The sequence below is a fragment of the Alligator mississippiensis genome, chromosome 1 (genome assembly GCF_030867095.1).
Source record: "Alligator mississippiensis isolate rAllMis1 chromosome 1, rAllMis1, whole genome shotgun sequence".
Taxonomy (NCBI): domain Eukaryota; kingdom Metazoa; phylum Chordata; order Crocodylia; family Alligatoridae; genus Alligator; species Alligator mississippiensis.
The window spans coordinates 388,014,483-388,026,855 of record NC_081824.1 but is presented as its reverse complement, the minus strand read 5'-3'; the positions used below and the strand labels follow the sequence as shown (position 1 = coordinate 388,026,855).

At 40.7% G+C, this 12,373-nt stretch overlaps 1 protein-coding gene across 12 annotated transcripts in view; it reads left to right on the top strand.

Annotated features, from left to right (window-relative positions):
- Nucleotides 1-12,373, top strand: part of LMO7 (LIM domain 7) — a 202,591-nt gene that overhangs the window by 146,653 nt on the left and 43,565 nt on the right. For 10 of the 12 annotated variants that reach the window (XM_019488601.2, XM_059720480.1, XM_059720541.1 and 7 more), the window contains 3 exons: nt 1,927-2,179; nt 7,082-7,111; nt 9,971-10,088. In XM_019488601.2, the coding sequence (XP_019344146.2) occupies nt 1,927-2,179; nt 7,082-7,111; nt 9,971-10,088 (401 nt within the window). Of the gene's footprint in view, nt 1-1,926; nt 2,180-3,210; nt 3,499-4,446; nt 5,161-7,081; nt 7,112-9,970; nt 10,089-12,373 lie in introns of all 12 variants that reach the window. The other 2 variants (XM_059720667.1, XM_059720437.1) reach the window with 2 other exon arrangements.

Below are 12,373 nucleotides of genomic sequence, written 5' to 3'. Positions count from 1 at the left end.
TGCACTTTCTTTAAAGCATAGAGAAGAATGTTTTAAGGTATCAGCTGTTGCCTACCACCTGATTCTCTTCCAAATCCCACATAACCTTCCTCAGAAGTAGGATTAATTTCCCTAACTTGACCTATCTGAAACTTTTCATTTGATACTTTTTTGTTGGTCAAATAAAAGGCTTGGTGGAAAACTTTGATTGTTTTTCAGTATTTTCCACCCTTTTAATGTGCTTTCAAAACTGCTGATTGAAAGGCCTGATGAAAACTATCAACAAGCAAGACGTACAAGGAAACTAGCAGCAAGCAAGACATACAAGGAAACTGAATTCAGAGATGTAACTCATCCTGTTTTGCCTTGCTTGTCTATTTAAACACTTACGTAAAAGATTATGTAAAAATCTTACATAATCACCAAAGTTAGAGATGTGTTTTTCTTTTTTGTAGCCATAAATCAGATTTCTACATCTTTTTCATATTCTGTCATATACCAGTATTGGATTAAAATATTTGGAATTTTTGGATTTACTTTGGTTCCTCATTTCATATGTAAAGTGAGGATGAGGCTTGTGAATCAAATTCCTTCAGTTGTTTCTGTGTGCATCATTTTCCAAGTGGTTGAATGCTTTTAAAATTGGAAGTAAAACACAGTACACATGATTGCAAGGTCTATTCCTTTGAGCAGACCTGTAAACTTAGGCAGTTTTCACATTTTAGGTTACAAATTATATTATGCTACTTAGTCAAGATTCCACAGATTCATAGAGTAATTTTTGTACAGAGAGCTAATTTTTGGAGGCTTTAGGTATTAATTAGAAGTGCATTGATACATAGGTCCAATATCAGATCAGTACCAATATAAAGAAAATTGACTATCGGAAATTGGGCTGATATGGCCAATAATGTGGCCAATAAATGCCCCATGCATGTGTGCAGCCACAGTGCAGCATGTAGGTGGCAAGGAGCGCAGTCCAGCAGCTTGGAGAGCTGTGTGCAGCTGGTAAGTCTGTTGTGGTGGAAGTGGGGAGAAGGGACATGGGAGCAGGGGCAGATCAAAGCTCCCATAATGAGTGGGGCTAGGGCAGGCACTGTCCCACCGGGATGAGGCAGGGTGCAGAAAGGAGCCGTAATTCATTGGGAGGCTGGGGGGGGAAGGGGCACCTCGAGACCATGGGGGGGCGTGCACAGATCTGGAAGCACCCCCCTGTGCCCTCCTGGGGGGGGCATGCAGCAACAGGAGCTGTCCCCCTGCATCCCACCCACCCCACACAAGCCACGGCTCTGTCCTGCACCCACCCTGCCCCAACTGGACAGCACCCCTGCCCCAGCCCCACTCCCTCCCTCATCACAGGGGCCTTGATCTGCTCCCACCCTTTCCCTTCCCTTTCCCCTTCCACCACAACAGACTTACCAGCTGGACACTGCTCTTCAAGCTGCTGGGCAGTGTATCAGAAATTGGATTGGCATTGGCCGATATGCCTCCATAAAAATTGGCTATCAGTATCGGCTCCAAAAATCTCTATTGGTGCACCCCTAGTATTAATCTGAGACTGTAGAGTTCAGGTACCACTACCTGAAATATTTACATGTAGCCTTGTTGAGTAATTTCAAACGTCAGTGTTTATTAAGCTTAAAATTACTTACATTTGTCAGATTTTAAAGCTTAGGTCTGGAAATCAGCACTTTGCTCTCAAAAAAAAAAAAAAAAAAGTAATGCTAGTATGCAAATTGAGTTCAACCTACTGGATCTCATCACAGCTTTGTGACAAGCTTCTAAAAATACCCTTGCTATTGTCTTGTCAATAGCTTTATGAAATCTGAGCAGAAACTTGAGAATGTGCACACGTATCTACTTTTATTTTATGGCATTTAAAGTGGTATCTTGATGTTTGTCTTTAGGGGATAAATTGCATTTCTGCCTTTTCTTTTTTCTTTTAAGGTTGTGGAAGTGACACAGACTCTGAACTGCCTTACAAAATGCACAATTCCCATAAAGATGACATGTCCTATCGCAGACTATCTGCAGTTGAACCAAAGCCTCTTACAGATTTCAATCGTTTCTTACCCAGTAAAAGTAAACCATCAGCATATATGCCAGCACCTTTGAGGAAAAAGAGGATAGAAAAAAATGAGGACAACAGAAGAAGCTGGGCAAGTCCTGTCTCCACCGAGTCAGATGGAACACTTTCAAGGTACTAGCAGGTTATCTGAGTAAAGTAGGTCTTTTTTTTTCATTGTGACAAATTGGCAAATACAATAAGCTTATTCATTACACCAGGAGAATACATCTTTTCTGTAATTCAAATGACAAAATTGCAAATAGTTGAATACTTAGGTTCTTTGCGTTGCTAATAGTATGTGGATAACATTTTGAGGATGGTAGAAATTTAGCAGTGGGAATTTATGATCTTAAAGTGGAGTGATAAAATGTCTTGAATACATTTTACTTTTTGGTTAAAGCTTCCCAAAATTCAGTTGTTATTAATTACTAGCTATGGTGGGTTTTTTTAAATGCCTACTCTTTAGATTAATATCTGAAAACAGTCCAATACTTCTGTGATTTCACTATCTTCACTTTGTTCCTGCTTTGATCAACCTCAGTGGGCAAAGAAAAGATCCTTTAGCAACCTGCCAAAATAGCAGAGCAGAATGCATGTTTACAGATCCAGCTTCCCTGCAGACAATTTCCGAGTATGACAGTGTCTCTGAATCAGAAGATGAAAGAAGGCTGCCCGACGTGGACTTGGATGATTTGGCAAAACGTAGATTCTTAATAATAAAAAAGAGCCCAGTGAGCCCTGCTGCATCTGCACGTCTTTATATGTTGCACAAAGACTCTCCCAAGTCTTTTTCACGAGAGAGTTATCCAGCTCGTCCATTAGCTGTGCTACTTGAACCCATGAGGTCAGAGATGCTAGTACTAGATACAAATAACTATCCTACTAAAATTGCAATCTCTACTAAGTGTAACCTAGCAAGCATTTCTAATAACTTTTAACATAGCCAGTAAATGACTACATCTTCTGTAGCTGAATTCTTATTCTTTTCAGGTCAAATAAGATGCTATTGTAACCATTTAACTTTGTTCTAACTCTGAGGTAATGGAACAGGGAGCTAATTTGCTTCATTTACAAGGCAGAACTTTTGCAACAAAAAGCATGTCTCTTGCGCATGTTACGTTGTTGTTCCTAAAATATCTTCGTTGATTGGATATTTTGAACAGTAACCAGAAGAGTCAGAGACACTTGGACCTTAAAGTGGAAAGCAATCCAACCATCCACATTCATTCAAAGTTTTCTGAGTATTTTGATGATGAGGAAGAGAGAGCCATAAGCATCCCAGATATTGAAAAGGATGATCTATATGTTCGCAAGCTAAACTCAGCAGTGACAAAAGCGATGGTTTCTTTTGACAAGTTTCTTCCTAAGTTTTGGACTCCAGAAGAATTAGAATGGAAAAAAATCAAGAAATATTCTTCCAAATCTTGGTATAAGGAATTTCAGGGGTTCAGGTGTGTGTTTCATGCATGCTCCTGTTATATTTCCTGTATGTACAACCTTTAACTGGAGTGTTGCTTAAAGTGTGTGGCTGCATCCAGAAACTGATTTTTTCGTCATCATCTCCACTGGCTTCCTTTTGATAGAAGCTGAAGGTTTAACAGCATTTTTTTTAATGGAGGTTTTGTGCAGTTTTCTCTCTGACAGTGGAATTTAACTGGTATGTTGTCTGTGACAAGCTATAGCATTTTTCCCTCTGTGTGCTGTGCTCCACAGTTATTCTAAATATTTCCTTATGTTCCCTCCTTTTCGTTCCTTTTGCTACCCTACAGCCAAAAGAGATCAGATTCTGAAGATGAGGATTCAGCCGATAAACAAAGCAGTGCTGCTATTGGTAATGAACCAAGACTAAGTCTTGATTTGAACAGCCATTATGGAAAGGATCCAAACCATACTAAACAAACTGCTGAATATGTACGAAAATCTCTGTTACAAATGGCAGAAGGCAGAAAGATGGAGTCTTCTGATCAACCCAGGTTGATATCATTGCATAAACTTGCATTCCCCTGCTGCATCAAAGGATCCTACAAGTTATGCAGCAGTTAAATTAATTTAATGGGTGTCGCCTGCAGTATTGCTGGTGTACCGAATTAAGTGCAGAAATACAATAAATAGCAACTTGACTACCTAAATGTAAAGGTCATAGCAAGCTACAAAAGGTTATTTTGTGCCTGAGAATACGATCTCTTTGTTTCTACAATGGTGGATGTGCTGTCTTGACACTTTTAGAGTGGTGGACATGCTGCAGCATCGTAATTGTAGAAAATGCTGAATAATGTATGGGTGCTAGTCTAAAGATTGCAATTGTAAAGCAAATATGGTTCTGAATACTTTTGTCTTGATCCAACTTTTCTTTTGCCACTTAATGATATTCTATCTTCCTCCTTTTTTATGTGCTTCAGTCAGTTTTCATTACTTCAGGCCCTGCAAAAATATACTGACTACTTGTCTTCTGAAACAAAGACCAAAATTGATCCTACTTCTGGCCCTAGGCTCGTAACATGCAGAAAGAATGTTTCTTTTACACCAGGATACAGTCAGAAGGAGACTGAGAATGGAGAACTGTACCCAGACTTGGAAAATGATGATTTATTTGTACGGAGGACTGGGGCTTCCCATGTGAATCCAGTTGTTCTTCAGGATCCTGACTATTTTAAAAAATCCTCTAAGCAAGAGCCTTCCCTAGAGGGTGAAATAATATTGCAGCCCAGAGAAGAACAAACTGTGATTCCAGACTTAGAAAAAGATGACATGATTGTTCGTAAAGCCCAAGCACAGAAAAAAGCAGTGCCTTTATCAGGTGCTCCAGACAAATACCATCCTGCACTCTTTCCTGATCCTTGGAGCCTTCCAGAGGAAATCCGGTCCAAATTCCTTTGCTTACTTGAAAAGAGCAGCACGTTGCAAGAGAAAAAAAATGCTGGTATGGTATTATCACCCTCTTTACGACAGAAGGATGATATGTTGACTCGAAAGATCGACTCTTGGAAAGTAGGAAGCATTGTGCAGCCAATCAGTTTTATACCAGGTCCATGCAGTGAAGAAGACTGGAAAAAATGGGAAGCTATCCGAGAAGCCAGCAAAGTTAGACACAAGAAGCGGCAGATGGTTGAGAGGTCAGGTTGTGTATCTGCACGGACTAAGTTTGTATCTGAATTATTGGAACTGTCTCTGTTTAAGGAAAACATCATCTTGTATTGATCCATGCATGCAAGTGTGAAGGCTTCAACATATTTATTTAGTTACGTAATCCATAAAAAAGCTTCATTTGCTTTCATTAAATTTTGCTTTGGGCTGCAATACCATATTTTCAACCATAATTAGGATATTTCATGTTTCATTATGGCTGCTGGTAAATTCTATCAAGATACCAGCAGTGTCTCAAATTAATATACTTCTTTTTTGTGGATGAACAGGCACATACATAAATTACTCAAGAGACCATAGAAGCTGAGGTGTAGGTTTTCAATATAGTGTACAAATGTTCCTGAAGCCCATGATACACACTCATGTCAAGTCACCCTGTGATCTGATCATGTGGCATGGCAGGTGTGATTGTTGGAATTGGGGATCGGGTCCCAATCGCACCCTTTGCCATTGCCTTCATGATCCTGAGTTCCCTCTGCACTGACCAGTTGAAAGCCAGGTGTCTGGTCCCACATGTAACCTGGGACTGCCCTGGAGGTGGGACCAGCAATCAGCTGATCGTCATCCTTGGGTCTGTTTGAGGGCTTCCTCCTGTGGAAGTTTAAACTCTGCTTTCAGCAACTCCAGTAGGGCTATGGAGAGCAGGGTTGCTGAAGGTTTTTCCCCACCAGAGACTGTAAAGTGTGGATGTGGGGCTTCAAGTTGCTGGCATCGGGTGCATGTGTACCACCCTTGCCATTTATCCCATGATTAATATGTTAATTGTGGTATAAATGTAACGTGTAGAGAGGCCCTGAAGTACGTGAATGCTTTGATTTTTGAAGGGTTTTGGTAATGCCCATGATCCAGGATTGAAAAATGTTCAGAAACTTATTTTTCACAGCTGTAGGCCTGATACCTGAGGTAGAAATCACCAGTAACCCTACGCCCTTTAAGAAAAAACCTACCTGAAAAGAGAGGGTGTATATGTATGGTGCTAATTTAGTTTCCACTGGAATATCTTCACTCTCCCAATCATAACATCTTCCCTGCTTTCAGATATACTCTATTTTAATGAATGTTCCACTGCTCCATCCCTGGGGTGATGAGAACCTCTCTCTCCAGTCTGCACTGTAACTACTGCTCTTTTTCAGATGTCATGCTCAGTCCTGGAGAGTGGGTTTTTCTGAGTTTGTTCTTGGCACTGAAAATACGGCATTGCGAGTTGCAGTTTTTCATGTTCCAGACAATATTTTTGTCTCTTATATTTCAGCTTCACACAGTTAACCAAATGCAAGAAGTGCTTAGCAGTATATCTCAAATACTTGAAAATAATTGAGCTGTTCCAAGGATTTTTCATTAAAAAATATTTATGCTCAATGCCTTTACTAATGTTTTGTATTTTAAAATGTTTTAAATACATCCCACTGGATGTATTTGGGTCTGTCTCATGTGTGTTAAGCTGATTACTTTTGGCATTGTTTAATTCATTTCATTTATTGTGTGCCTTAAAACTAGGAATGGGTGAATTAATTGGAACCAAAGTAGCAATTTTTGTTAGGACTGTGTGGTTTTAATTTTCATTTATTGAAACAGTTGTGGTTTGCATGTATTCCTTGCAGTTTGGCAGTGCTGGAAGAAGTAATTCAGTCTTTCCAAAGATAGAAGTACTAGAAATTGGGATGGAGACATTTGTTTCAAAGGTTTACAAACTTGACTTCCCAAAGTGTGTGGGTTCTAAAAGTTTCTCCCTAGCATTTGAACTGTGAAGTGCTCTAAAAAGCTTGCAAGCCCTAACCATTTGAGGTTCACCCATTGCTTTACTCAGAATAGTTGATAACCAAACTTTTTAATGTTCTCTTGCTTATCATGGAAGACTCACTGTAATTAATTTATTTTTGGTTTTCTCAGACTGTTTCAAAAGCTTTCTGATGAGCATGGGTAAGTTTGATAAAGACATGAAAGGTATTACCCTACCACTTTTGTGTATGTTGTTTAACTTTTTTATGCATGCACAATAGCTAAAAACTCTTGCTTGAAGCAACTTGTGCATGCTGCTTTGTAATTCTGTGCTTGGGCAATTTACTTAACAAGTATAGGAAATCCAGTAGCTGTGCTTGTGACAGCTTCCTTGTGGCATAAAGCATTGCATATGCGGAGAACAAAGTTTAATCACTTATATTGTTTGGTATTTTAAAATCGGCAGTGGAATTTGTTTTGCTAAAACTTTACGCATGGCAACTATATATGCATAAATTGGGTTTTTACATATTCATCAAATATGAAGTAAGGCTAGTACATATATTTTATTTTGTTTGAAATAGGGCACAAGCGAGAATTCTGGAGCTGTGTTTTAAAGATCTATGTTATAGGAGGGTTGGAAGATTTCCCAGCTACTCCAAATGTATGAAACAATGCAAGATAAATCACCCAGAAAGAAAGACTCAAGCAAGTTGATAGCAGATAGCTTTAAAGTGAAATTAGTTTAGAGAAGCGTTTCTGTTGGGTTCAATTTCTTGTTTCAGCATGTGACATTTAATCATCTTCATCAAAACTTGACATCAAAACTCAACTTTTTTTGAAAAAGGAAGATCCTAGTAGAGGAAGATAATTGAAACTTAGAGGGGCAAGTGATAGTGGATTTTCTTTTGAGATTTTTGAAGAAGTATAGTTTGTTAGAAAGAGATTGAGTTTTCTTGATGCTGTGTAATTACATTATTAAATAGCGAACGTTGCCAGAATCAGCAGAGTGAAAGTTGTTCCAGGACAGAGCTAGAATTTAAGAATGAGTATGTGAAAGTATAGGTCTTTTGGATTTTTTTTTAAATTTTTGTTATGCCGATTTGTATGTGCTCATCTTATGCTAAGCCATACGATTTTCACTTAGCAATATTTAAAGCTAATTGGTTCAGGGGATGTAGAGAAAAGCAAGGGAAATTTAGAAGGTAAGTGTTCTATCATTCCATCAACAAATATTGAGCACTTTTGGTGTTAATATTTGGAGTTTGTTATCCACAACAATTTTCTGCACATGATATAAAAGTTAACTAGAAAAGCAAGGAAGGGCCAGAGAATGGTAAATAAATAAGTACCGAGTGAAATAACCATGGGATTGTTAACCAAAGTCCAGAGCCTTTGGTTACTAGTGAGAAGGTTTGACCTCTTCCTAAACCTCAGGTGGATGTGCCACGAAGCCACCAGACAATTTTGTACCTCATATTCATGCTTAGGTACGCTGAAGTTTGAAAGGGAAGAAATGTGGTCACGGCTTTACCTAAATGTTTGCCAATATTTTAAAAGGCATTGTGCCAATTAACTATATTATTAGGCCAGATTTAATTTAATACCATTATTTTTTCCCTTTCAGTGTACTCCCTTGGTCTTGCAATCCAGTGTCATTCCTTGTCATTCAGGTGGTCATAGTATTCTTCAACCTAAAGCTAGGTGGTTGGGAGCAGAAGTGGCATTCTTCTGAAGCATTAGAATGGGAGAAGGCTGTCATGTCTCTCCAGCTATGGCTGAGTCTTAAATCTGGAAGAGGTTCTAAAAGGTTGCAGAGAATAGGAAATAAAGAACTCGCACAATTTCAGGACCTCTTCTGAATGAATAGATAAACACAAGACCTCTTAAAATTCCATGGTTTTCTAGCCTAATAACTATTTATTTATGGCATGGAAGAGCTCAAACAAGTGTGTGACAGAAATTGAGTTTATAGTTTGGTGGTTAGGGCACTCTAACAATATGGAAAACAACTAATACATAATACTGTCTACTTCTCAGTTGCAAAAATTCCATGGGGGATGAGGGAGGGAATCAGTGCTTGCGCACATGCTTGTGCGTGTTGCAAAATATTTCAAAAGGTCTTCATTATGATATACAAAACCTCCAGAAAATTGTCATGCAATGCAGCTGTCTTCTGTCTTAATGACTCAATACAGGTGAGAACAGAGAAGAAAGTAGCACGGGAATGGATGTCAAATATGGCAAGTGAAGTGAAAGAGAAGAGAGTTGTGGGAAAATTTAGCAGGAGGAGAGTGGGTGACAATGCAATAATGGAACTTGAAATTGGTGTGGACAGCTTAATGAAAGTTGGGAGAGAGTAAGATTATTGTAGCTGTTGGACATTAAATCAAAGAGAGTCAGGAAGGCTGAGAAGGAGGAAATTGGGAAGTCATGGCATGAATCAAACTGCTTTTTGGTAGTGAGGATGGAGTGGTCTTTAGAAATGTGTGGGTGGCTGCGGCTTGTGGGGGGGAGGGAATGGGGGGGATTGAGGGACAGAGGTATTCATAATTTGTATGAGAAGTGATAAAATTTTGAAAGCTTTTGTATGAAGAAAGAGAAGGAGGATAATTGAAGATGGTTCCATGATTTTGGGCCTGAGGAATAGGTAAAAATGACAGAACTGCACACGCGGAGGGAGAAAACGGCATTTGGGGGTAGAGGAGAATTTGAGTAGAAAGAAGCAGCGGAGATCTGTGAGGAGCAGGCAAATGTGAAGAATCAACTTGAATGATTAATACGAAGCTGCAACAAAACCACAGGAGCTGCTGCTTACCTTTTCTAATCTTATTAGAACAAAGATACTGTTTATTGACATGATCACTGGCATTGTTGCACATCCCAGCCTGCCCATTTAGCTGCTTGTCAAGACTTTGTATGTTTTTACTATTTCTTGCTCAGTTTAAAATGTCTCCCTCCAAGAGCTTCATCATATTAACATAAATCCCTTCCTTTCAAAAGTTCCACTTGAATAAATATTGGCACAAATAAATCTAAGCATAACAATGCTTTTCCTAGGAGTAAGTCTTTGACTGATATCAGCGCAGATGAGCTGCAGTCAATGCGCAAGATTCGTTTTGAAGAGCTACAGAAAATAAAAGCCCAGCTACAAGAACAAGACCAAAGGTGGCAAGATGTAAGTGTTCCCTGCCCCTGACCTCTGTGCACATACACTTCTAAGGGCATGCAGTTTCTATCCTGTGTTACCTGAGAGATGCTGAGTACATTCAACTTCTACCTAATCTGTAGGCTGTTGCGTGCACTCTATTTCACACAACTGAGTCCAGAAAGACCCAGTCCAAACAATTGCCCTAGCCTAAGTTATCGGAAGAAGGGATGAAATCTGATGCCTTAATTCATCTACTGCATCTTATTGAACTCTGCCAGGTAAAGCTTTTTCCATTGTAGCCTTTGAGGACTAAACAGTAATACCAGCTTGAAGGCTGCTTTCTGTGTATGACAATAAGGCTAAGTACAGAAATTGCACATAAACCAGTATAAGTGATTGGAAACCAGTCTAAACCTGCAACAGAACAGAAGTTCAGCACATACAGACCAGTTTCAAAATAGTGGAACCTGGACTAAGATAGACCTGGATGGATGTAGTACTAAACTTAATTGGTTTAGGTCAGAGCAGTATATTGAACTTCTGTACCATATCCCATAGCAAATCACCTTTGTTCACTGTCCTCTGGCATCACAGGTGCCCCTTGCAGGTCAGTGTGCTAGCCTTGGCTGGTGCTTATCTGCACAGGGTGAGCACCGGGCCAGCCTTGCTCCTGAGCTGGCACAGATAGAGTCTCTGTCTCTTGCCTGAGCAGCTGAGTGGGGGAAGGAGAGGGTGATAACAGAGCCACACTGCACATAACCCTGGCCCTGAGCTGGCACAGCAGGAGGGGCAGGGAGAGCTCTTCCCTCCACTCATCGCTCCCACCCAACCCACTTGACAGCTGCAGCCAGGAGCCAGCTTAGAGCCAGACTGTCTGCCATGCTGGGAACTAGGAGCAGGGAGGTGAGAAGCAGAGACCCCTGCTGCATGCCCCCCCCCCCCCCCCCCGGGATCTTGTTGGCTTGGATCTTGGGGGAGGGAGAGATGGACCAGGTCTGCATGGCAGTGGGGCTCTACTTCCCCCTCCCTACTCCCGGTTCCCAGCCTGGTGGATAGCTGCAGCCAGGAGCAGCTGCTCAGAGTCTGTCTCCTGCCTGTGTGGCTGGGCAGGGGGGAAGAGGGGTAAGGGGTGGGAGAATGGAGCTGAAGCTCAAAGATGTGCAACTCTCCACTGTGCCAGGAACCCGGGGCAGAAGGAGAGTGGAGCCCCTTGTTGTGTGAATCCAGTCTGGCCTGGCACCCTCCAAACCCAAGCCAGCAAGTTATTGGGGTCTGCTCCCCAACCCTGGCTCCTGGAACGGCAGAAAGGTATGCAGCTCTGAGCCATGGCTCTATACCCCCACCTTGTCTGGTCACAGGCAGGAGACAGAGGCTTCAAGCAGCAGCTCCTGGCTGCAGGTGTCCACCAGACTGAGCAGGTGTGTGGGGGAAATGCCCACCCTGCCACATGGACACCCCTCCTGCCATGTTGGTTTGGGGCTGGGCCTGTGCAGCTGGGGGCTCCTTTTCCCCCAGCTGCTGCTGGCAGGTGACAGAGCTGGGGAGAGGGTGTGTACTGGCCAATCAGGGGTGGCCAGCTGCTCGGCTCCTTGGCTGGGCTTGCAACTTGAGTTCTGTTCTCTCCCAGACTAATGTAGGGTGCTTAAAAAAAGCTGTGAAAATTACTGTAAATCCCCCTCAGGCTTTCTGAACCTCCGTACCTAGCCTAAAAGATAAGATGCCATATTTAGCATAGTGTCATTCTACTAGATATTTGCTTCTCTGGGAATAGAGTATCTTTTGGTCTGCATGTTTGTAAATGTAATATAGGCGTAATATAAAAACAGCTATATTATAGTATCATATCATATGTATAGTATGGCTATGTATAGATATTTACTATACATATATCATATGTATAGTATGGCTTAATACAATGATCTGCAACAAAGATTGCAAATCGCATTTGGAGGAAACTAAACAGGGCATGCTTCTGCTTAGAGGAATACATGTTAGTGTTACTGTGAAATCTAATGATAGTTAGAATTCCACATTAAATTGTTCAGTGATAGAAAGCATTACACATGCAATGAAAGTTAATGAAGGGCTGATGGTTGAGTATATTTGAGTATTTTGGCCATTCAGAAAAAAAAATATTTTCTTCCTTGCAAATTACATTAATGTATATTTTTTTTACCTTGCTAATTCTTTAAAAAATCTCCCCAAAAATATTCTGCCTTCAATTCATCTTTAATACTGACATCAGCTTATTAAAACTAATGCATCAGTCAGTTGTTATATTGCTTTCCTTTGCTTAAAGAACAAACAAGCAA